The sequence below is a fragment of the Calonectris borealis genome, chromosome 5 (assembly GCF_964195595.1).
Source record: "Calonectris borealis chromosome 5, bCalBor7.hap1.2, whole genome shotgun sequence".
Lineage (NCBI taxonomy): Eukaryota > Metazoa > Chordata > Aves > Procellariiformes > Procellariidae > Calonectris > Calonectris borealis.
Window position 1 is genome coordinate 44373525 of NC_134316.1, and position 20628 is coordinate 44394152.

Consider the following 20628-nt stretch of genomic DNA (forward strand, 5'->3'; position numbering starts at 1 on the left):
GGGGTTTGCTAAAGGGGTGCAACGGGGCTGGTGCCCAGCACACCTCCTTCTCTGTTTGGGGTTTTAAAACAGGTGGGACAGACCAGAAAGATGGTTTTGGTAGGTTTTACCTGCTTTGAAGGTCCTGTTCCTCCTGCGTCTTGGAGCAACGATGTGTGGACGGTGGGGTTTTAAATCAAAACTCCCGATTTCTCTCCGATTCCTTTGCTCCAACTTATTTTCATGGCTCTGTGCTTCTGGTTTGGGCTTTATCCCAATAAGGAGGTGATAATCCCTGGAGCCTCCTGGAAGAAGGGCTCATCCATTCCAGCCTGCAGTTGTGGGGTATGGGTGCCCAACTCCACAGGAGCTGGAGGAAAGGGGTGTGCTGGCAAGATCCCAGCGGAGGAGGAGGAGGATCTCCTCTTCCTCTGAAGAGCAGTGACATGTGCAGGCTGCTCCGCTTTCTGCAGCGCAAGTTGCGTGGTGGTTTTCGCCTGCCTTCTCTCTCCTCTGCCGTTATCCCATCTCTCTCCCTGTTGTCCATCTATCCGGATAGACTCTCTTGACTCCCCTCCTGGGACTGCCCAGGGAATGTCGCAGGGGCTCAGGTTACTGGACATGATAGTTAATCCCTTCGTTGCCTCACAAGCTAAACACTTGCTGCTGCTATCGTGTTTGGGAGGGGGCCAGGGAACTTGCATCCCTCCCCCAGCTCCTCGTCCTGCTGAAGAGTCGGTGTGAGGACTCGCGTGTGTTGCGATGGAGCACGGTGGCTGTGGCTTTGCCAGCACTTCTGGGGAGACATGTACAGTCCTCCTTGCGTGGGTGGGGAATGTGCTACAGGACAGTGCGGTGATCTGGGACTAGGAACATGCAGCATGCAGATGTTCTGTGGGCTGTTTGGGTAGCCTTGGGTGACACTGAGCTGTGCTTTGTAAGAGGCTGGAGGAGAGGGACAGGACCAAGGTGTTGGGTGCTGCTGATCTATGACGCTCTTGGCTGTGCAGGGGCCTGTCCCCAGAGCTCTCTTAAGCAGTAGCTCTTCACGTGACTGTTTGTCTTTTGGGTTTCAGGTGACAGCAAGCTCCAAAACCCTCAAGTACAGCTGAGATGTGTGACCTGCCCTTCAAGTTGAGAATCCCTGGTTAAAGGGTGGTCCTCACAGTCACCACCAGGCCCTGCCAGCTTCTCCAGCTGTTCCCAAGTACCCCTGCAACATTGGCAGCCTCCAAAGGTTAGTTATCTTGCTTGTCAAGGTTTACATGTGCTCGCTCCCTTCCTGCCTTAGTGCTTCTGTACCCAAGTTGGTAAACTGGGGATAATTGCATGGCAGAAGATCTTGGCTCTGTGGGTTTCCTCTCTGCTGAGCACGTGGGTATTTGGGACCTGTGGGGAGGTTCTGGAAACAAGACTGGCACTTGTAAGCCCCTGTGGCCCAGTTCTCTGGAGGGAAAGACCAAATTCCCCGCATGAATCCTTGGAACAAAGTGGGATCCCATCTCCATGGCTGTTTCAGTTGAACTTCCCTTGAACGTGCACATCTGGATCCTTCTCCGCAAACACTGCTATGGTCTATTGCTTGTTTCTAGTGTAGTGGGCAGTAGGTGACTGGGACCTGGCCTGAGGAGCTGGAACAAGCTCCCTGGGCCAGGGGAAATGGGAAGACCCCTTTCTGAAGGCTGGGAGCTTGTGCTGGCATTGTTCTGCCCTGGCAGCTTATTTTCCTTCTTCCCTTACACCGAGCGTTTCTGCGGGGCCACTGTTCTCAGTGGCCACCTCTCCCTCCTCTACCCCTCATTAGTGCAGGGCTTGGCATGCCAGCGGGAGGGAGCCTCAGCGTGTCTGCGCCTTGATCGGATTTGTCAAGGCTCCTTCCCTTTTCTTCCTGTTCATTGAGGGCTGAAACAAAGCAAACAGAAGAGAGGAATTCCAAAGAATAGGAGCGAGGGAAGAGAGGGACGCTGGAGTGACAGGCTGCCCCTGCACACACGCACCCCCCCCCCCCTCCCCGCCTCGGTCTGCTGGGGACAGAGCATTTCGGGAGGTGAAGCCCTTCTCCGGCGCTCCCGTTCCCGGCTATGCCACCAGCTGCCTTGCTCCCCGTGCCGTGGGGCCGTGGCGTGCTGCAGCCCGGGGAGCTCCTGTCCCCACTGCTTAGGTGGTTTCCCCGGTGCGGCTGTCCCCGCTGCGTGCTGAAGTGCCGGCAGCGAGGAACGGAGGCTCGGGCTTGCTGTCGCCTCTCGGCACAGGCACGTGGGTCTGAACACAGCTTGAGGGAAACGGGCCATTATTTGAACTGCTTTGTTTGTCGTGGGCTGCGGTAAAAGGTTTCCCTCTTTACCTGTGCCAGGAAAATTTCCCCTGCCAGGCAGCCCCAAACGAGCCCGGCGCGGAGCTGCCTGGGTGCCAGGGCAGCGAGGCGCTGGCACCTCTCCAGCCTGGAGCCAGATAAGCGCTTGAACAAGGCCCTTCTGTGCGGACAGGTCTGTGAAGTGGAGACAAACGTGGTCTAGCGCCCATATTGTTTCCCAGGAGGCCGGGGACTCGGGAGGGGAGCCGTGGCCGGCCAGGCGAGGCTGCCGCAGGTAAAGCTTCGTCCGGTCCGAGGGAGGCCCTCGCTCCCCCCTTTGCCATCCCCAGGGCATCGCGCAGGTTCCGCTTCATCCCACCCTCAGCCCCGCTATGGATTGGATCGGGGAGGCAACGGGATGCTCAGCAGCCCTGGCATAAAGCACTTGAGGTGAAATACATCCCTATCCGTGACCCCCCCCTCGCATTTAAGCCACAAGGAACAGCCTTTAAGCCACCGCCTCTTGTTTCCTTTCCTTCTTCCTCCTTGTTCTCCGCCTTCTGGCAATCTCTGCGCTCTGTGGTTTAATTAGAGAGCGGAGTAAAGTGCTTAGACTCCAAAATGTGCAGATTAAGGGGTTACTAATCCTCTTCCTCAACGGGTGCTCACATCTTGCCCAGTCTGTTATCGAGCTTCTGTCCGCAGAGTGGAAACTCAGCCAAACTCGAGACCTCTACCTCTCCTCTTGCTTGCTGTGCAGAGGAGGAAGGGCGAGGGGTGACAGGAGAGCCGTGGGGGAGGAGGGAAGTGAGCTGTGGGCTTCCGAAATTCTGAAGGTGGGTTTGGAGCCAGCACTGGTTCTCTTTGCTTCTTGTGCCTTGGCTGGTTTTGGTGCTCCAGGAGCAATAAAGCTAGAGTTCAGTGTTTTCGTTTTGGGGGTTTTTTTTGAGTGCCGTCTTCCTGTTCTGACAAAAAAACCCTTTCTATCCGAGGAAGCAACTGCTTCCCTCTGGGTGTGCGTTCCATGTGTGTTTAGATGCTGGGTGATTCTCTTCGGGTCTTGTGCCTTCCCTGCGCCTACACACCTCTCCCCACGTTCCCAACTGTCTCTCCACCGCTTTTCTTCCCCGAGTACGCCCAAGCGAGACGTGCTGCAGCGCTGCTGAAAGCGCAGGCTCCCCGCTGAGAGCGGGAGGCTGGTGCCTGGCAGTGCTGCCCGAGGCTGGTCGTATCCTCATCCGTGGAGGCTGAGATCCCTTTATAGGACATCTGCTGTCGGTGCGAAGGGGAAGGCGGAATATTTGCTGTTCCAGATGGAGGCACCAGCAGGGAAGAGGGAGTAGGGAGGATGAGTGTGGTGGGAAGGTACGAGGGAAACTTGACCCTGATGGTCACAGGACGGGCTGAGCTCTCACGCCTCTGCCCCGCTCCTGGTGCAGGCTGGGCGCTGCAACAGAGGTTGCTGTGGATTGCAAGCTTTTGTCCTGAGCCACTCATCTGCTGCTTGGTTGAGTTGAGGTATACGCTGTTTCTTCCCTGCCTTTGTCCTTTTGGTGTGCGAGGTCAGGGTTTAGCTCAGCAGCGTGAGAAGCCTCAGGGATGGGAACACACGGAGCAGCGGGAGGGGAGGAGTGCAGCGAATGGTCAGTAAGGAGTTTGGGTGTCGGGAGCGTTCTCCTCCTCACTGCCTGGCTTTGGGAACCGCCTCCCCTTTGGGATCCACTTCCCCTTCTTTTTTGCCCCCATCAGTCGCTACCTCATTTCCAGTTTGCAAAATGTCCCGTATGCTTTTTTGCAGGTAAGTTTGCGCTCTCTTAGCCCAGCCGGCAGCTCTTCCCCCACGGTGTTATCAGAGCCTATTTGCAATGTGTAAGCCTCTCTGTAGCTCGGGTATCACTTCAGGTCTTACAAAATGCCCAGGGCACCCCGAGTGGATGGCACTATTGCTGCTTGGGTTTTTTTAGAGCCTGCCCTGAGCCATCCTGGTTTGCTATTTATAGTGCAGTTGTTCCATTCCTCTGTGGACGAGCTCTGCTTTCAGCCTCGCTTGGGCACTGAGGGCACCGGTGCCAGGAATAACTCTGGGCAAGGAAGACACGGGAGTGGCTGCTTGAGCACAGCTCCCAGTTTGGGCCAGTCCCTGGTGGAAGAGGCACCAGGCTGCATCGGTGGGTGTCAGCCTCGTGCAGCACAGCCGCTTTTCACGCCGGGGAAGCGAAGGGATTGCCTTTCCTTGTCAGGTGCTCCGTGTGCGTGCCGAGGCTGCCGGAGTAGAGTTCGGCACTGCGAGAGATGGCGCCTGGAAGAGTTACTCCAGTGCCAGGTACCAGCGGGACTAGTGAGGGACGTTGGTGTGATGCTCTTGCACTGTGGAAGGCAATTTGCACGGGAAGCCCTGCTCCTAGCACGTCCTTCAAACAGTGGCTGTGACCTCTTGGCTGGGTATCCTGAACCGCTGCCCACTGGATGTCTTTTTTGGTGGGGTACCTGCCGTCCCTCACATAGGGCCCTGCTCTCCTTCCCCCAGCAGAGCGGTTGCTGGCCTCGAGGGAGCTCGAGCTGAGGTCTGGAAGGAGCCTTGCAGCGCAGAAAACACCAACACCCTCCTCAGCACGGCTGCTTGGGCAGAGCTGCTCTGGCCCTTTGGCTCGTGATGCTTGCAGCTTGTCTGGAGAGCAGAGCTGAACAAATAATTAATTGCTTGATTTAGTGCCCAAAATGAAAAGCTGGAGGAAAAAAAAAAACAAAACCCCACAACACAGCCGAGTTTGAGAGACCCTTTATCTTTTCTTTTAAATGTAACGCAGCTCAATTTCAAACAAAACAATGCAAAATGAGACTTTTTTCTTGGAAAACAAAGCATTTTGTTCTTGTCCAAAACTTGTCGGGAAGTAGCAAATAGCTCTGAGCTGTCTGGAAACTGCAGTTTTCAATCAATAACTATTCAGCCGAAAACACTTACCCAGCTCTGCCGGTGACAATGCACGGCAGGCACCTGGGGGCCTGGCTGCAAGCCATGCCCCTGGCACCTTCCCAGGGGTGGTGGGGTGGATGGTGTCATGCCTCTTGTGGACTTTTCCAGGCAGAGTGCTGGTCCGGGATTGTTGGAGTCCCTTTGCTTCCTTTTTTTGCAATAATTAACCTAATTAATTTTGTATGAGATGGTGCAGACTCCACAAGCTTGTTAGGTCTGGTCAGATGTGCTGGGATATGGTCTCCTTTGTCCCACGGGGGAGCAGCTCCTGGTTGTTCAAGAGCGTTTCAAGGGAGGTTTAGGGGGGCAGAGGGGGGAGGAATCTCTTGTAAGCCCCTACCCGTGGGCACTGCTAGCTGGAAATTTAGGACATCAGTAGTTCACAGGGTGAAATTCCCACCCCTTTGCTGTATGGGGCATGACGCCTGCTGGGTGCTCCAGCTGTGCTGATGGCAGAGCTGGAGGTGGCAGAGGGCTGGCTGCAGACTGGCTTGGGTAGAAGCGGGACCTCCCGGCTGCGGATACTCTGCTCAGCTCCGACCCCAGAGCCCGCGGCAGTGGAAGCGTCGGGAAATGGCAGGGGTGAACAGGTATTGATGCCCGGAGCACATCCGGAGACCAGGACACGCTGAACCTAATGGATTCAGAACCGGCCATTAGCTGCAGCACAGACGTCAGCAAAAATGCAGATATTAGAAACCTAATCCCGGCAGAGGGAAGGGAGCTGGAGATCAGCCCAAATGCTGCTCCTCTTCTGTTTTAAGAGGCAGGCGGGGTCCTCCTGCCCCTTGTAGTGCTCCTGCACAGCGCTTAGGCTTGGTCCCGCCTGAGCCTAGCTGTGCTGGCCAGGGGGGCATGTGGAAGAGATTTAATCCGGGACTCTGTAGCCTCTGTGTTAGTGTGGGAGCAGCTGTCCTGAGTCAGGCTTATGCTCCAGCAGGCCCAGAAAAAGGCCACTCAGTGTCAATATTTCACCTGCCGAGTATCCTCCTGGCATCAAACAACTTGTAGTCCAGGGAGGTAAAGCTGGAAGCGGTGTGTTGAACAGGTATCTCCTCCACGAGCTTGGTGGGGGTCTCAGCAGGGTCTCACGGTGGGAGGAGGCACTGGGATCACCTCCAGGTGCCAGGTTGGAGCGGGGCTGGTGTACCCCACCAGGCTGTGCAGGAAACGGGCTCGGTGGGAAAACCATGACCGGCATGGACACGCGGGATGCTCCCTCGCCCTGAGCTTGGCACTGTGGGCACAGGGCTGGCTGAGCGCTGGGGGAAGGTGGTCTGCTCCAGAGCCATGCTGGAGGGTTGGACAGCTCTTGGGTGAGGGACTTCCTACTGGCAGGGAGTGACTTGGTCCCTGAGAGGTGATCCTTACTTCTAGCCCGGGGTGAGACCCAGGCGGTGGTGTTGGCACGTCCGGGTCGGTGTCCTGGGCAGCGTGTCCGGTGTGCCGCAGCTCTGCTCACACACAAGCTTTTGGGGTCTATCCTGCTGGTCCCCTGTCGCAGTGAGGGACAAATGCAGCATGTGCAGAGGAGTGCAAGCCAGCACCCTGCTTTCTGCTGCCCTGGTGTCCCCACAGACGTGTTGAAGGCTATTGCCAGCTGGATCCTTCCAGCTTCTTCTTGGGCCTTACAGGAGTTGAGAGCACTTGGGGACCGTGTTGCTAACAGGGTGGCCCCCTCTTGCCTTGCCTGAGAGCTGTGCAAAAATGCAGCTGCCCCACTCATAAGCGTTGCAGGATATCTGGTAGACTTAAGCCTCCTACGCAACACTTGCACGCTCTGGCGTGGCACCGGCCTCCCCACGCGTGCCCTGCACAACCCTCTCTCCGGGCAGCTGAATCCAGTGCCCGGTTGCGGACAGGGAGACTGGCTGCGGTGCCGCTCTGCAAAAGTGGACTGTGTCTAGCAGGGCCTCGTGATCCGAGTCCCTGCCAAGAGGAGTTGCTCCCTGATGCATTCCTGGGGTTTCAGACATGGAGAGGTAAGCAGAGAGGCGTGTTCCCGTGTCAGACCCAGCCTGAACTTGCTTCTTTCCTCTGGAAACAGGGAAACAGTCTGGTGACGAAAGTCCCCTACCTTAGCCAAGCTCGGAGCTTCAACTAACACCCTTCGGAGACTGTTAGCTCCTCTTCCCCAAGTGCTGTGCTTCTGTCAGAGAAGAGAAGATGGCTTTTCAGTGTGAACTTTGCAGAATAAAAAGCTGAACTCTTAGGGCAGCAGAAGCGTGCGTTGTGATAATCTTACGGGCCTGAGGAGAGCTTGATGCACGAGAATGAGCCAGAACTGAGGCACAGCTGACTGCTGTCCCAGGAAGATCTTCACCTTGCTGGGATTTTCTCTGCAGCTTGGTGGTGTTGGGAGCAATGGGGAGATGGGGACACTTTCTCTTTTACAGCTCATGTGCTGGTATGCGACTCTGTGGCTGCTGCTCGATCCCATCTCTAGAATATGGTGGCTGTTTTGCCACAGGTTGCTCTTTCCAGGGAAGTACAAAAATGAAATTCTCACTTAAGTTTCGCTTACCGTAAGACTGGGGAGGGAGGGACGGCGTGGTAATCCGGAGCATGGGGTTTTAATCCTGCTCTCCTGGCCGAATTCCATTCCGCCTCTGTAAATTCCTGCAGCTGCCCTGCTCTGCGCTGCCTGTGTGGTATCCGCCGGCTGGCGCAGCCCCCCTCAAGTGGCAGCATTTCAGCCACGGGGAGGGCGGCAGGGAGGTGACCCCGAATCGTAAAGCACTTTGGCAGATGGGTGCTGCGGTACGTGCTTTAAAGGTGACCTGCCGAACAAGGAACCAGCGTGTCCCCTCCCATCTCTTTGTAAGAGCAGAAGAGACTGTCCCCAGTTGCCTCTCTTCAAAGCGTGGTGCCTTTTCTCAGTTGCCAGCCTTGCCGCGCAGCTCTCGCCGCGGCTGTCGGGCCCTTTCTCACCTCCTGCGAGCCCAGGAAGCTGCGGTGTTGCCTGCTGAGGCAGTCTAAGCAGGTCAGCTAAACTGTTGCTGCTCTCCCGGTTCCAAAAATGAGACCTGGGAGGAGGATTTGCAGTTTCTATCGCCTACAGCTAGCTAAGACAACAGGCAGCGCGGCTCTGCGAAATCGCTCCTCTCCTGGCTGACTTTACCGGGAACAGCCAGGCCACCCTATTCACTTGTAATGCCTTGGGGGGGCATTACAGAAGGGGGGCAGCAAGCCTGGGGTTGGCCCTGTGCCCCTCAGGGCTGCTGTCCTGTGACCTGCAGACAGTCTTGCTGTGCCTCAGCATCCCCTCTGCAGGTGCACGTTAGCTCTAGGCGAGACCACAGGCTAAGATGCCCACCCTGCCGTGGGCCTTGCTGCCAGCTGCGGCGCTGTGGGAAAACAGGGCTGCTCCCTTCTGGGTTTGCGGGGCTGGGGGAACCGTGCTGATGCGATGGGAAAGCTCCAGCTGCCAGCTCTCCCTAAACATTAACTGCTCACCTGATAGTCACCGAGCCGGGGAGAGCGAAGGCCAGTCGGGCTGAGCCATGCTCCTAGAAAAAGAGGGGATCTTGGAAGAGCGGGGTGCCAGCACGTGGGCAGCTCTGGGGGGGGAGCCTGGGGCAAGCAAGGTGGGCGCACCTTCCCGGGAGCGAAGGCTGCTTGTGCATGGAGGGGTGGCCGGTGGGCAGCCAGCCTTGGGCTCCTGCCCACACCTCAGAGGGTGGTGTGAGCATGCACCCGGTGTTTGTGCAGCTGCCCGGCTCCGCTGGCTTTATACTGCCTGTCCCCTGGCTATCGCCCTGTTGTCACTGGAGGCAGGGCTGGCCAGGCGTGAGGTGAGACCGGGGTCCTGCCTGCCCCTTCCCCTGGTGTATGCTGCCAGCCTCTCCCAGCGAGAGGGGACCTGGGTGCCTCTTTCTGTCCCGTTTGCCACGTCCCCCATCCCTGCCGAAGCAGGAGCCGCCCCTGCTCCCGGGGAGAGCATGGGGGAGGGAGGATAACCTGCTGCGGACAGCACTTCTGCCCCGCACCCTCGCGCTGGGGTCGGAAACTGGCAGTATTGGGAAACCTCTCATCTTACTGCTGGCTGCGCTTGTCTGGCGTGAGCAAGGGGACTGAGGAGGGAGGGCGGAGAGGCCGAGCGCCGTGGCTGCAGGGACGGGTGGAGCTGGGACCCTTGCGTGCCATGCCACGGCTGCCACTACCCACCGTGCCCCTTGCCTGGGAGCCGCTTCCAGCCTTGCCCTCCCCTTGCTGTGCCTTGAATGTTTCACGGGGGAGGAGAGGCTGTGTAGCTGCCTTCCTGCTTGCCGTCTCCTCCCCACCACCATAAACATCCTAAAACGCCTCCGCCTCGCCTGCGCTCCCCAGCAGCCTACCTGCTCCTTCCCCGGCTGGTGAGCGCCTGGCTGGGTCTCACTGCACCGGGCCTGGCGCTCGGCCCTTGCTTGCGGGAGTGAGCAAGATAGGGAAGCCAGGAAAAGCGTGCGGAGAGGCGGTGGTGGCCAGCGGGAGCAGGAGGTGGTTTCCTACCCTGGAGCAGTGCTGTTGGCAGGAGGCTGCAGGAGGTCTGGGTTTCTCCCAGCAGCGTGGGTAAGCCCTGGGCGGCCGCTGCCTCAGCTGGAGCACTTGTTACACGATGGATACCCCGGGGCAGGGACAGGACAGTCCCGGGGGCTGAGCTCCATGTGCCCCTGGGCCAGGCAGGGGAGCAGAGGGAAGGCTCCTGCTCCGGGGAGCCGCTGGCTCAGAGGAGCAGCGGGGCAGCCCGGGGCTTCCCTCTCCTTCTGGGCTGGGCAGAAAGGTGCTGTTGAGGAGCGTTGTAACGGGGCTCTGCAGGGGCAAGCAAGAGCTGCCTGAGCGGGAGGTAAATGCATCTCCTGGGGCAGCGATTTCGGTGCTGCCTGGGTGGAGACCCAGCCTGCCCCTGCCCTGGGGCTCGAGGGCTGCCTTCGCAGGCGCTGCTCTGTCTTTGCGAGGCAGGCTGGGGCTTGCTGCCGCAGCTCGCCCTTGGGTTATGGGGTGGGGGGCAATTTACGTTTCATCTAAATTGCTATGCAGGCAGTTTGCATCCTAATCCCTCCGCCTATTGCCGGTGGTGGCCTCTTCCCACCACACCTCGCCTTCTCCAGCAGGCTCCCACCGAGGCCAAGGCAGGAGGGCAGGGGGTTCCTCCTTCCGCTCCGGCCCCGGGTAGGAGCCTGCTGCCTTTCCCCAGCCCTGGGGCCAGGCGTGGGGGGAGCTGCAGGTAGAGCCTGTCTCCGCATAGTTAGCATTCCCAGCCCCGGCCTCCCGCTCCTCCTGCTGCCATCCTGCTCGCTCCCGGTGCGCTGGGCAGGTCTGGGAGACACTGCGCTCTTTGGGGAGCCCTGCTCTCCTGGGCTGGTGGGGCTGGAGCAAGCCTGGGCAATCGGGGAGCAGCTCTTCTTTCCTTTTCAAACCTTTCAACCTTTTCAGTGGCGTTTGCACCCTGTCCGGGTGAGGGGCTAGTGCTGATGGCAGCCTCTTCTCTCCGGGTAGCAAGGACTGCACCCCACCCTTGCCATACCTGCATCCCGTGCAGCCCCTCTCTGCCAACCAAGGGGAGATGGGGTGGGCTCTGCTGCCTTCCAAAGTCCCCCCAAATATCTCTCGATGTGGACAAAGGCTCCTGCACCTGCCCCGGGAAAGAGGGAGGCAGGTGCTGGGTAGGGGGTGAATAATCCCGATGCTTCCCTTATCTCGGCAAAGGAGGGATCGTTGAGGCCTGGAAGCGGGAAGGGGGCTGGAGGGAGGGCGGATTCCTCCCGACTTACTTTGGGCAACTCCGTGCCCCTGGCGCTGGGGGCTCTTGAGTAGAAAGCGAATTTAATCTCCTGTTTTGTTTGTTCTTTCTTCCTCGGAAAGGGGGGCCAGCGCGGGGGGGAGCTTGGGTTTGAGAGCGGGGAGGAGGGGGGGGAAGTGTCAGATCCGAAAGGGAGGAGTAACGGGAGGACGGGATCGGCAGAGCCGGAGGGAGCGGCAGCGGCAGCCGGCTGGGGAGGCGCCCGGGGAGGAGGAGAAGGGGAAAGGCAGGTAAGGAAATCGCCTCCTGGGGAGGAGGCGAGCGGCCAGGTGAGGAGGGGGATGGAGGAGGGCTGGGGGGGTATGGGGGGAATGGATGGAGTCCTTGGGTGCCTCCGGGAGGGTCTTTGGCAACTGGCCTGCTGCTGGTCCTATCCTGTCCCCCAAAATTCCCGTCCTGGTAGCATGCTCACGTGTAGGCTGGGGACAGAGTGCCGTTCCCTGCAGTGAGGCCCCCCCCCAGAGGGGCCATGGGGGCAAACGGGAGCCAGAGGGGTGCTGCTGTGTGCCACCACCTCTCTCCTCCGTTTCTGCTAAAGTCCCTTCCCCATCCTTTGGCTTCCCAGACTGCTCGGTGCCGGCTGACCTCCCTCATCTTGCCTCACCCCCGCTGCGAGCTCAACACAAAGTTTGGGGGATGCCCAGGTCAGGCAGGAGGGGTGGAGATTGGTTTGTGGGACAGGAGACAGGCTGGCAGCAGCGTGCAGAGACCTCGCCAGGTCCTGCACGGCTCATGGCCGTGGCAGGGAGAAGGGGTGCCTGGGCCTGGTGTGCTCCATTCCCCGCCATGCCCGCGCTTGGCCTGCTCTATAGAGAGGAAAAACAGGGCAATGCCAGGCTTGCAGGGAGCTGTGGTGCTGGCAGGACCCCTTCTCCACCAGGAAAAGGGGTCTGCCACGGGGGCTCGGCTGCATCCCCCAGCGGGTTAGGGTGGCCGTGCTCCCTCGGGCTGGCCTTGCCCCAGCCCTTGCAGAGCCTGAGCCCGTTGCTGCGTACCCCTTGCTCCTGCCGAGCTTGCCATCCACCCTGCAGTGGGCAGGCATTTGCACCCTGGCCCCAGGGGCTGCTCACCCAGGCATCTGCACATCAATGGTCTCTGGCGTGGTGTGTTTGAGGGGGAGCAAACCCTAATCCGGCCCATTCATCCCTACGGCAGCTTTTGTTGAGCCTCCAGATGTTGCGCCGAGGGCAGGGGCTCAGTCTGGAGCCGCGGCAGGCAGGCAGGCAGGCAGGCAGGGGCGCGGAGCGAGGCCAGCCCGCTGGGAAGAGGTTGGTGTTCCCTTGCTTTGTGGGGTCTTTGTCTGCCCTGGGCACCTGGCTCTTTGGGATGGGCTTTCTGTCCCTGTGTTGGGTTTGGGAGCAGGAGCGAGGCGGGGAGCGTCTCGCCGCCGCCGCGGAACGAAAGCAGCACGGCACGCGTGGCCGGAGCCGCCGCGGCGGGGTGAGGGGTCCCCCCCGGAGTGCCCCGTTGAGCCAGCAGTGCTGGGAAGTGAGTTTCACCGAAGCGTTTGGGATTTTTCCACCAAACTTCGTCGGGGCAGGTAGCTGTGAGTGGAGGGGGAGGCGTTTGGCCCGCAACAGACCTCGGTATGGGACGCTGCGGGAGTTCCCCCGAGCCCGCCGGCGGGAGGGCTGGGAAGGAGCCAGCGTGCCCAGCTGGGCTCCTCGCCTGGCTCCGCGTGGGCTGCGCTCCCACCCAGCCTGGCCGTGTCCTTGAGGCCGTGTCTCAAGAGCAGTCCTGGCCCCTTCGGCCTCTGCAGGCGGTGGGGGAGGGACCTGCGCTCCCTCTCAAGGGCAGGCTCCATTAACCACCCCATGACCGGCCACCCGCCTCGGTGAGGACCTCTCCAGCACAACCTCTCTCCTCCCCTGGGAGGCCTTCGTTCTTTCCCCTTGCCTGTGGGATGGCAAGGAGCAAGGAACAGAGCTGGAGTGAAATCACTTGGAGGACTCCTTCCCTCCTTCCATGTTTGAGGTCCCTGCCGAGAGCCGTGCAGCCACAGCAGGGTGGTGGGGCAGGCACCGGGAGGGGGTCCAGATGTCCCAGCATGGGCAGGAGGGAGCCAGCTGGGAGAGGCTGTCGCTGGAGCGGTGAAGAGCATCTGTCTCTCTGCTCTCGCCCAGGCAGTGTCCTGGAGGGAGCAGGAGACGGGGGACATCCTGCTGGGGGATGTCAGGACGCCCGGGTGTGGGCTGCAGGGCTGCCGGTGACACCGCTCTCTCCGCTCCCCTGCCCCTCGCAGGCTCTAGGATGCCGGGGCCGGCCGGGCTCGGGCTGCCCACCTGATCCTCGCTGCCCCTCTCCCGCCGGCACACCATGTTGCGCTCCTGCCGCGTGAAGCTGAAGCTGCTGCTTGCCACGGTGACCCTGGCCATCCTCCTCTCCTGGCTCTACCTCTTTGTGGGCAGCCTCGAATGTGAGTGGGTTCTCCTCCTCGGATCAAGGGACGGTCCCCAACAGAGGGTGGGCAGGGGAGGCCGAGGCCTTGGGGCGGTTGCTCTGTGGCCGTGCGAGTCGCTGCAGGTGTGTCTGAGCTCTGCATTTCCAGGGACATCCCTGGGGATGGGGGGAGCAGGGCTGTGACGTTGGCTTGGGCACACGTGGGGTGTGCCCGGACCTCTCAGTTGGGGCTCTGCCCCGCGCCATCCTCGGCCATCCTGACCGAGCTCTGCCTTGCCGTGCCCGTCGCATGCCCCGTGTCTCCTTCGCAGATGGCCGCTTCCTCCTGCTGCCGCCCTGCCTGGGCGAGCAACCGAGCCGGGACGTGGAGCGGGAGGCGCTGGCCTCCCGGGTGCGCAGGGTGGAGGAGGAGAACCAGCAGCTCCGCCTGCAGCTCAGCCAGGCGCAGGCGGAGGGCAGCGACGGCAGCCCGCAGTGGGGGGCCTCCGCCGAGGACGGGGACCCCCCCGGGGGCGAGAGGAGCAACCGCACGGCCTGCCCCAAGCAGCGGACGGTGCACAAGTGTGAGGTGGGTGATGGCACCGGCAGGGTGGATAGGGGATGTTGGATGGGAGGCTGGGATCCTGGCTGAGCGTGGATGTACGGGCAACCTGCCTGGCACTGCTCACCCCGTCCTCTGGTCATGCTGGGGCCTCATCCTGGCTCTCCGTGGTGCTCAACGGGTCACAGCTGGGTGGGTGAGGCTGTCTTGCTTCTCCAGACAGGAGGAGTGGGCAGCCAGACTCCTGGTCCCCGCTTCTAAGCCGGGGGGACTCCCACCTCTCTCTGGGGCTCCTTCCCCAGGGGAAGGGCTGGGTTATGGAGTCTCTCCCCATATTACGGCCCCAGGGAGGAGCTGACAGGCCCCTGCGAGGGGGGGGTGGGTCCGGTCTCAAAAAGGCGCCGTTTGTCTCTGGGCAGCTCCTGCACGTTGCGATTGTGTGCGCCGGGCACAACGCGAGCCGGGATGTGGTCACCCTGGTGAAATCCATCCTCTTCCACAGGTAATGGGGAGGTGCTGTGCCAGAGGCCCGCTGGTTTGGGGGGTCCCAGATGAGCTGCTGCAGGCTGCAGGGGGGACAGTGCTGCGGGAGAGGAGCTCTAGGGCCTCTCTCTACCCCCTGTGCCACTGCTTAGAGGGCTAGAGGGGGATTTCTTTCCCCCAGATGGCTGATTTTTCTCCATCTGCCCCCTCAGCTGATGTCTGTCCCCTGACAGGGGTGGGAGGGATGGGCACCATGTCCTCTTCCTCCCGCTCTGGTGCTGAGTGCTGCTGCGCTTGCCCTCGGCAGGAAAAACCCCCTCCACTTTCACTTCATCACGGACTCGGTGGCCCACCAGATCCTCCAGACGCTCTTCCAGTCCTGGATGGTGCCCTCTGTCCACGTCAGCTTCTACAACGCCGACGACTTGAAGGCAGGCACTTCCCCCCCCTTTGCCCTGTCCCAACCCAGCGCTCGGAGCGCCGAGGGGAGCAGCAGAGAGGGGCGAGCGGGAGGGGGTTTATTAACTCTTTTCCTGCTGGTTCCTCGCTCACCTTCTCCCCTTTCTTGTTGCTGGTCCAGCTGAGAAGGAGGTCACCGGGCTGGTGCTGGAGGGGTGGGGAGGTCCCTTGGGGTAGCACTGCCTCTGCGGCGGAGCTGGGTCCCCCACCCAGCACTGAAACATTGGGGTTCAGGTGGGGGTTCTGGTGGCTGGAGGAAGAGGTGAGAGCAAAGGAGAAGGAGATGCAGCCAGCGAGCGCCTGAAGGGCCACACACCCCTCTCCTGAAGGGGAGAGAGGCGTGTGGCTGGCGGTGCTGCAGCTGGAGGAGATGCTCCAGGCTCGGCTCTGTTGTGCCCCTCTGCTGGCCTCCTCTGCACGGGGTGCGGGCACACACCGCCCTCCTGCCCGGGCAGGGGAAGGGCATGGCCGTGCCCAGCCCTGAGGCCGTGTCGCCTTGCAGCCGGAGGTGTCGTGGATCCCCAACAAGCACTACTCCGGCATCTACGGGCTGATGAAGCTGACGCTTACCAAAGCACTGCCCTCCAACCTCTCCAAGGTCATCGTCTTGGACACCGATATCACCTTTGCCACCGACATCGCTGAGCTCTGGGCTGTCTTTGGGAAGTTTTCTGGTGAGGACAGGGTGCCCCTGGGGTCCTGGCAGGGCCCTGGGTGCTGGGCTCAGGGTGGCAGTCCCCAGCACCAGCGCAGTGGGTTTGCTTGGGCCCTCTGAACCTCCAGCAAGACGGGCTGTATCCACGTCCCTCTGTTTCCTCAGACAAGCAGGTGATTGGGCTGGTGGAGAACCAAAGCGACTGGTATTTGGGCAACCTGTGGAAAAACCACAAACCGTGGCCGGCCCTGGGACGTGGCTTCAACACGGGTGAGTGTGGGCTGCCGGGGTGGGCCCCGCAGCCTGGTGGTGCTGAGGCGGCACTTGGTACGGGGAGGCTGGGGAAGGCTGAGGTGAGGCAGGAGAGTCTGGTGGGCACGAGCGTCCCGGGGTCGTGTGGGTGGGTGCAGAGAAGTGGCACATCCCAGGGGCTGAAGGCATGCAGGCTGCTGTGCTTCAGTTCTGTAATGGCTGGGTGCTCCCTCGGTGACCCCGTGCCCTCCTCCCCGGCACCCAGGGGTGATCCTGCTCCTGCTCGACCGCCTGCGTCGCCTGGGCTGGGAGCAGATGTGGCGGCTGACGGCGGAGCGGGAGCTCATGAGCATGCTCTCCACCTCGCTGGCCGATCAGGTAACGGTCCCTCCTCTGGGGTGGTCGGCCCTGCTGCGTTCCCGTAGCACTGCTGTCTTCCTCATCCATCCGTGCACTCGTCTTCCTCTCTCCTAGGACATCTTTAACGCGGTGATCAAGCAGAACCCGGCCCTGGTGTACCGGCTCCCCTGCTTCTGGAACGTGCAGCTCTCTGATCACACCCGCTCGGAGCAGTGCTACACCGAGGTCTCGGATCTCAAGGTGGGTGGGTTTGCTGCCTTTGAGATTGGGGAGGGCCTGAAGGACAGCGCGTGCGCTGTTGGTCCGTGGGAGTCAGCGTGGGGTCTGGGGGCTTGGGGAGCACTGGGTGCTGCTGACTTCCCCTCCGCGGGGTGACACACCGCTGCCTTCAGGTGATCCACTGGAACTCGCCCAAGAAGCTGCGGGTGAAGAACAAGCACGTGGAATTCTTCCGCAACCTCTACCTGACCTTTCTGGAGTACGACGGGAACCTGCTGCGCAGGGAGCTCTTCGGCTGTGCCAGTCTCCCCAGCCCACCCAGCGACCAGGTGAGGGCGATTGCGCCTCTGCCCCCGACCCCAGAGCGTGGGGTGGGCGGAGACCCCCTGCAGCCGCCCCACCTCCCCGTGGGGCTCCTGCTCTCCCTCACCTTCACGGCATCGCAGCTGCAGCAGGCGCTGGAGGAGTTGGACGAGGACGATCCCTGCTACGATTTCCGCCGGCAGCACCTCACGCAGCACCGCATCCACCTGTTCTTCCTGCAGTACGAGTTCTTGGCCCTTCCCAACCCCACCGATGTCACCCTCGTGGCCCAGCTCTCCATGGACAGGTACTTACTGGTGAGGCTGGTGGGAGGTCGGATCCCACTTCCACTCCTCTGGGATGGCTCCACAGCTTGGGAGCTACCAGGGATCTCAAAACATGGGTTCCTCACCCTCACACCAGCGCTTTGCAGTGAGGAGCAACACCCCAAGCTGGGAGCAGCAATTCCTCCCGCTCCTTCCTGAACTGGGCTCGGCTGGCACGCGGCTCACTGGCAGGCACCCAGTCCTGGGTTTGGCCAAGCTGCCGCAGGGCAGGTCTCCTGCTCACGCAGTGCCCTCTGCTCCACAGGTTACAGATGTTGGAGGCTATCTGCAAACACTGGGCGGGCCCCATCAGCCTGGCGCTGTACATGTCGGACGCGGAGGCTCAGCAGTTCCTGCGCTACGCCCAGGCTTCGGAGGTGCTGAGCGCCCGCCGCAACGTCGCCTACCACATCGTCTACAAGGAGGGGCAGTTCTACCCCATCAACCTCCTGCGCAACGTGGCCTTGGCCAACACGCAGACGCCATACGTCTTTCTGACGGACATTGACTTCCTGCCTATGTATGGCCTCTACGATTACCTCAGGTAAGGCTTTCTCCAGCCTGCTGGGCTCCCCAGGCACCGGGGTTTGCAGGAAACGCCCTGGGCAGCAGTTCTCGGCACGCAGAAACTGTTTCCTTTGCGTTCAACCTTGGGATCCTGCCCTTGCTTGTGTCAGACACCAGCGGGTGAGGAAGCAGCCGTGGCTGTGAGGGCTGCCCCGGTCCTCCTGCCCCTGCGTGGCACCACTACAAAGTGTCTAAACCCATTAATACCCTTCTGGGCAGGCTGGAGGGGCTGAGGAAGGAGGCTGTGGCCATGGCTCACAGCCGGGGAGACCTCACGCCCTTCCTACCACCATCCTAGGAACTCCATCCAGCAGCTGGAGCTGCCCCAGAGGAAGGCAGCTCTCATCGTGCCAGCGTTCGAGACCCTGCACTACCGCTTGACCTTCCCCAAATCCAAAGCAGAGCTGCTCTCCATGCTGGACATGGGCTCCCTCTACACCTTCAGGTAGGGACTGGAGCTGCCCCGCCGTCCAATGGGGCTGTCACACCCAGCAGAAGCCACTTTTGTACCCTTGTGCCTTGGGGCTGTGGGGCAGCTGGCTCCGATGATCCCCTGCATCCTCTTGTCTGTCTCGGGGAGCCGCCGGCTTTCCCCGCTCTCTCATTTCCATCTCTTCCTGTAGGTACCACGTGTGGCCAAAAGGCCATGCCCCAACTGACTATGCCAAGTGGCGGACGGCCACCGTGCCGTACCGCGTGGCGTGGCAGCCAGACTTCGAGCCTTACGTTGTAGTGAGGCGAGACTGCCCCAAATACGACCAGAGGTTTGTGGGCTTCGGTTGGAACAAGGTGTCCCACATCATGGAGCTGGATGCGCAGGTGGGTGAGGGGCTGCTCCTGGCACCATGGAGGCGCGGGGTGTTGGGGGGGGTCTTGGCCGGGCAGTGACACGTTGGTACCACCAAGCCGATGCTGACAGTCAGGGCCGCTGCTCTGCCCCCAGGAGTATGAGCTGCTGGTCCTGCCCAACGCCTTCATGATCCACATGCCCCATGCCCCCAGCTTCGACATCTCCAAGTTTCGCCTGAGCGCAGGGTACCGGGGCTGCCTCCAGACGCTGCGGGAGGAGTTCCACCAGGACCTGTCGCGGCGGTACGGGGCTGCCGCGCTCAAATACCTCACCGCCGAGAGGAGCCTGTGACGCCCCGGGGACAGTGGGTGCGGGGTGCTGGCGGCATGCTGGAGAGGGGAGGGCGCACGGCCTCCCTCCTGCCCCGGCCCACCACCACAGCTCGGCCCGAGGGAACCGAGCCGGCGGCACAGCCTCTCCAGCCCAGCGACCGGGATGCCCGGAGATAAGATGGAAGATGCCAGCTGCGAGAACAGGCAGTGCCTGCAGGTCAAGCTGCTGCGGTGTGGCCAAGGGGTTTTTTTCGGAGCAGCAGCCTTCCTGTGTTACAGGGGAGCTTCCCCATTGCCAGGGGGGATGGGTCTCCTCCCTCCCCTGTTTTAGCAGATGTGGATTCTCAGCCTTCACTCGTTCACCTCAGCCTGGGTCTCCCGGCTCCTCAAGCAGCCTGGGAGCTGTACCCCACCCTGCTCTGCCTCTGCTCTGCGGTCCCAGGTCCCAATCCTCCGCACACCCCTCCGGGGCTTTGGTGAGTGGGAGACGAGGATGTAGAGCATCCTTTTGCATCTTTTGTGGAGCCAGGCTCAGAGAAAGCCCCCCCAGCACCCTGGGAGGTGGGGCCGGGGAGTACCAGGAGCTGTGGAGACCTGGTTCAAGCCTGGACCGAGGCTGGCTGGTCAACAGGGCAAAATATTGTTACTCCCCATCCATATGGATGCAGAGTCTCCAGTGGGGTTGGCCCAGTACGGGTGGTGTGGGAGTCAGCCAGAGCAGGACGGGCTGTCTGCTGTCCCCAGCAGTGAGCTCCCAGGACGGGCCTGCGCCTCCCGGCTGGAAGCAGCCGTGCCGGTGAGAGGCCCCGTCCTGGGGCGCAGGGCAGGGCTGCGAACCACGCCAGGCAGCCATCGCGACGGGCAAAACAGCAGCTTCGTGGGCCAGCACATGCTTGGAGAAATTCCTGGCAGGGGACCACCCCGCTCCTCCCCAGCTCTTGGCAGCGCAGACGTTGCCATCAACAATCAGGGATGTGGTTGACACTGGACAAGACCGTAGCTGAGCACTGTGGCGGGATCCCTGTGCCGGGAGCAGCTTGGCCGGGCACTGTTCCACCACTATCACACACTGGAGCACAGAGGATGCGTTGCTTTCCTCACGCTATTTAAATTATTTAATACTTTTCTGATCAGAATTAAATGATTAGGGTGTCTTGGGTTTTTTTTTTTTTAATTCTTTCTTCCTCCTGGATGATTTTGCTGGTGGCCCTGGAGGCTCTCCAGGCCAGTTGCTGCTGCAGACTCCGCTCTTCTCTCCTTAGCGTTACTCTGGGCTGCAAGAGCCAGCTCTGTGCAGGTGTAGGATTTCCGTCCATGGTGGGAGCGGCCAGGAGGAGCCATACAAAGCGCTGGGTATGGAAAGGGCACAAGCGCCTCTTGCTTATTCTCTCTTTTTAATTTAATTTTTAAATTAAAGCTTTTTTATTCTTTTTCACATCCTTGTTAGAACTGCCTGGTTATTAATTTTTTTTCGGCTGCAAGCCTGCACGTGTCCCCTGGAGGGAAGGCAGCGGGAGGAGAGCAACACAGGGGTAGCCTGAGCCTCGGCTGGGGAAAAGCATCGCTGGGCTCGCTCTGCCTGGCATGCTTTAAGCCTTTTCCCTTTCTGGCTGGCACAGCGGGAGGGTTGGGGAGCAGGGAGCAACAGCAGGCAAAAGAAATGCCCGTGTCACCAAGCAGCAGGCGTGCCGCTCCCCTGCCAGCTCTGAAACGGCTGGCAGTCGCTGACTGCGGGGGGATCGAGTCCGCCGGTGCTCGGCGCTGCAGTGGGGCTGGCAGCCTGGGTGGCTGCCTGCACAGCCAGCGCCCTTGAAGCGGAGCCTGGGGCTTCACGGCGTAGGCATGTAGTCAGTTTAATCACACCCAAGTAGAAGAGATGTGGTTTCTTCTTCTGGTGGTGCTGCGGCTCGTCC

General features: G+C 60.9%; 1 protein-coding gene across 2 annotated transcripts; it reads left to right on the forward strand.

The window, feature by feature from the left end:
* The first annotated feature begins 427 nt into the window (after nt 1-427).
* Nucleotides 428-20150, forward strand: LARGE2 (LARGE xylosyl- and glucuronyltransferase 2). Of its 2 annotated transcripts, none has more exons than XM_075152184.1 (15): nt 428-1216; nt 13271-13444; nt 13740-13996; nt 14389-14471; nt 14760-14883; nt 15414-15585; nt 15732-15836; nt 16084-16196; nt 16293-16418; nt 16571-16726; nt 16850-17007; nt 17292-17570; nt 17892-18038; nt 18217-18412; nt 18537-20150. In XM_075152184.1, exons 2-15 carry the CDS (start codon nt 13345-13347, stop codon nt 18732-18734), a joined length of 2214 nt encoding a protein of 737 aa, XP_075008285.1. In that variant the 5' UTR covers nt 428-1216; nt 13271-13344; the 3' UTR covers nt 18735-20150. The 2 variants fall into 2 exon arrangements, with proteins under 2 accessions (XP_075008285.1, XP_075008283.1); XM_075152182.1 differs by having other exon boundaries at nt 697-1216; nt 16844-17007.
* The last annotated feature ends 478 nt before the right edge of the window (nt 20151-20628 follow it).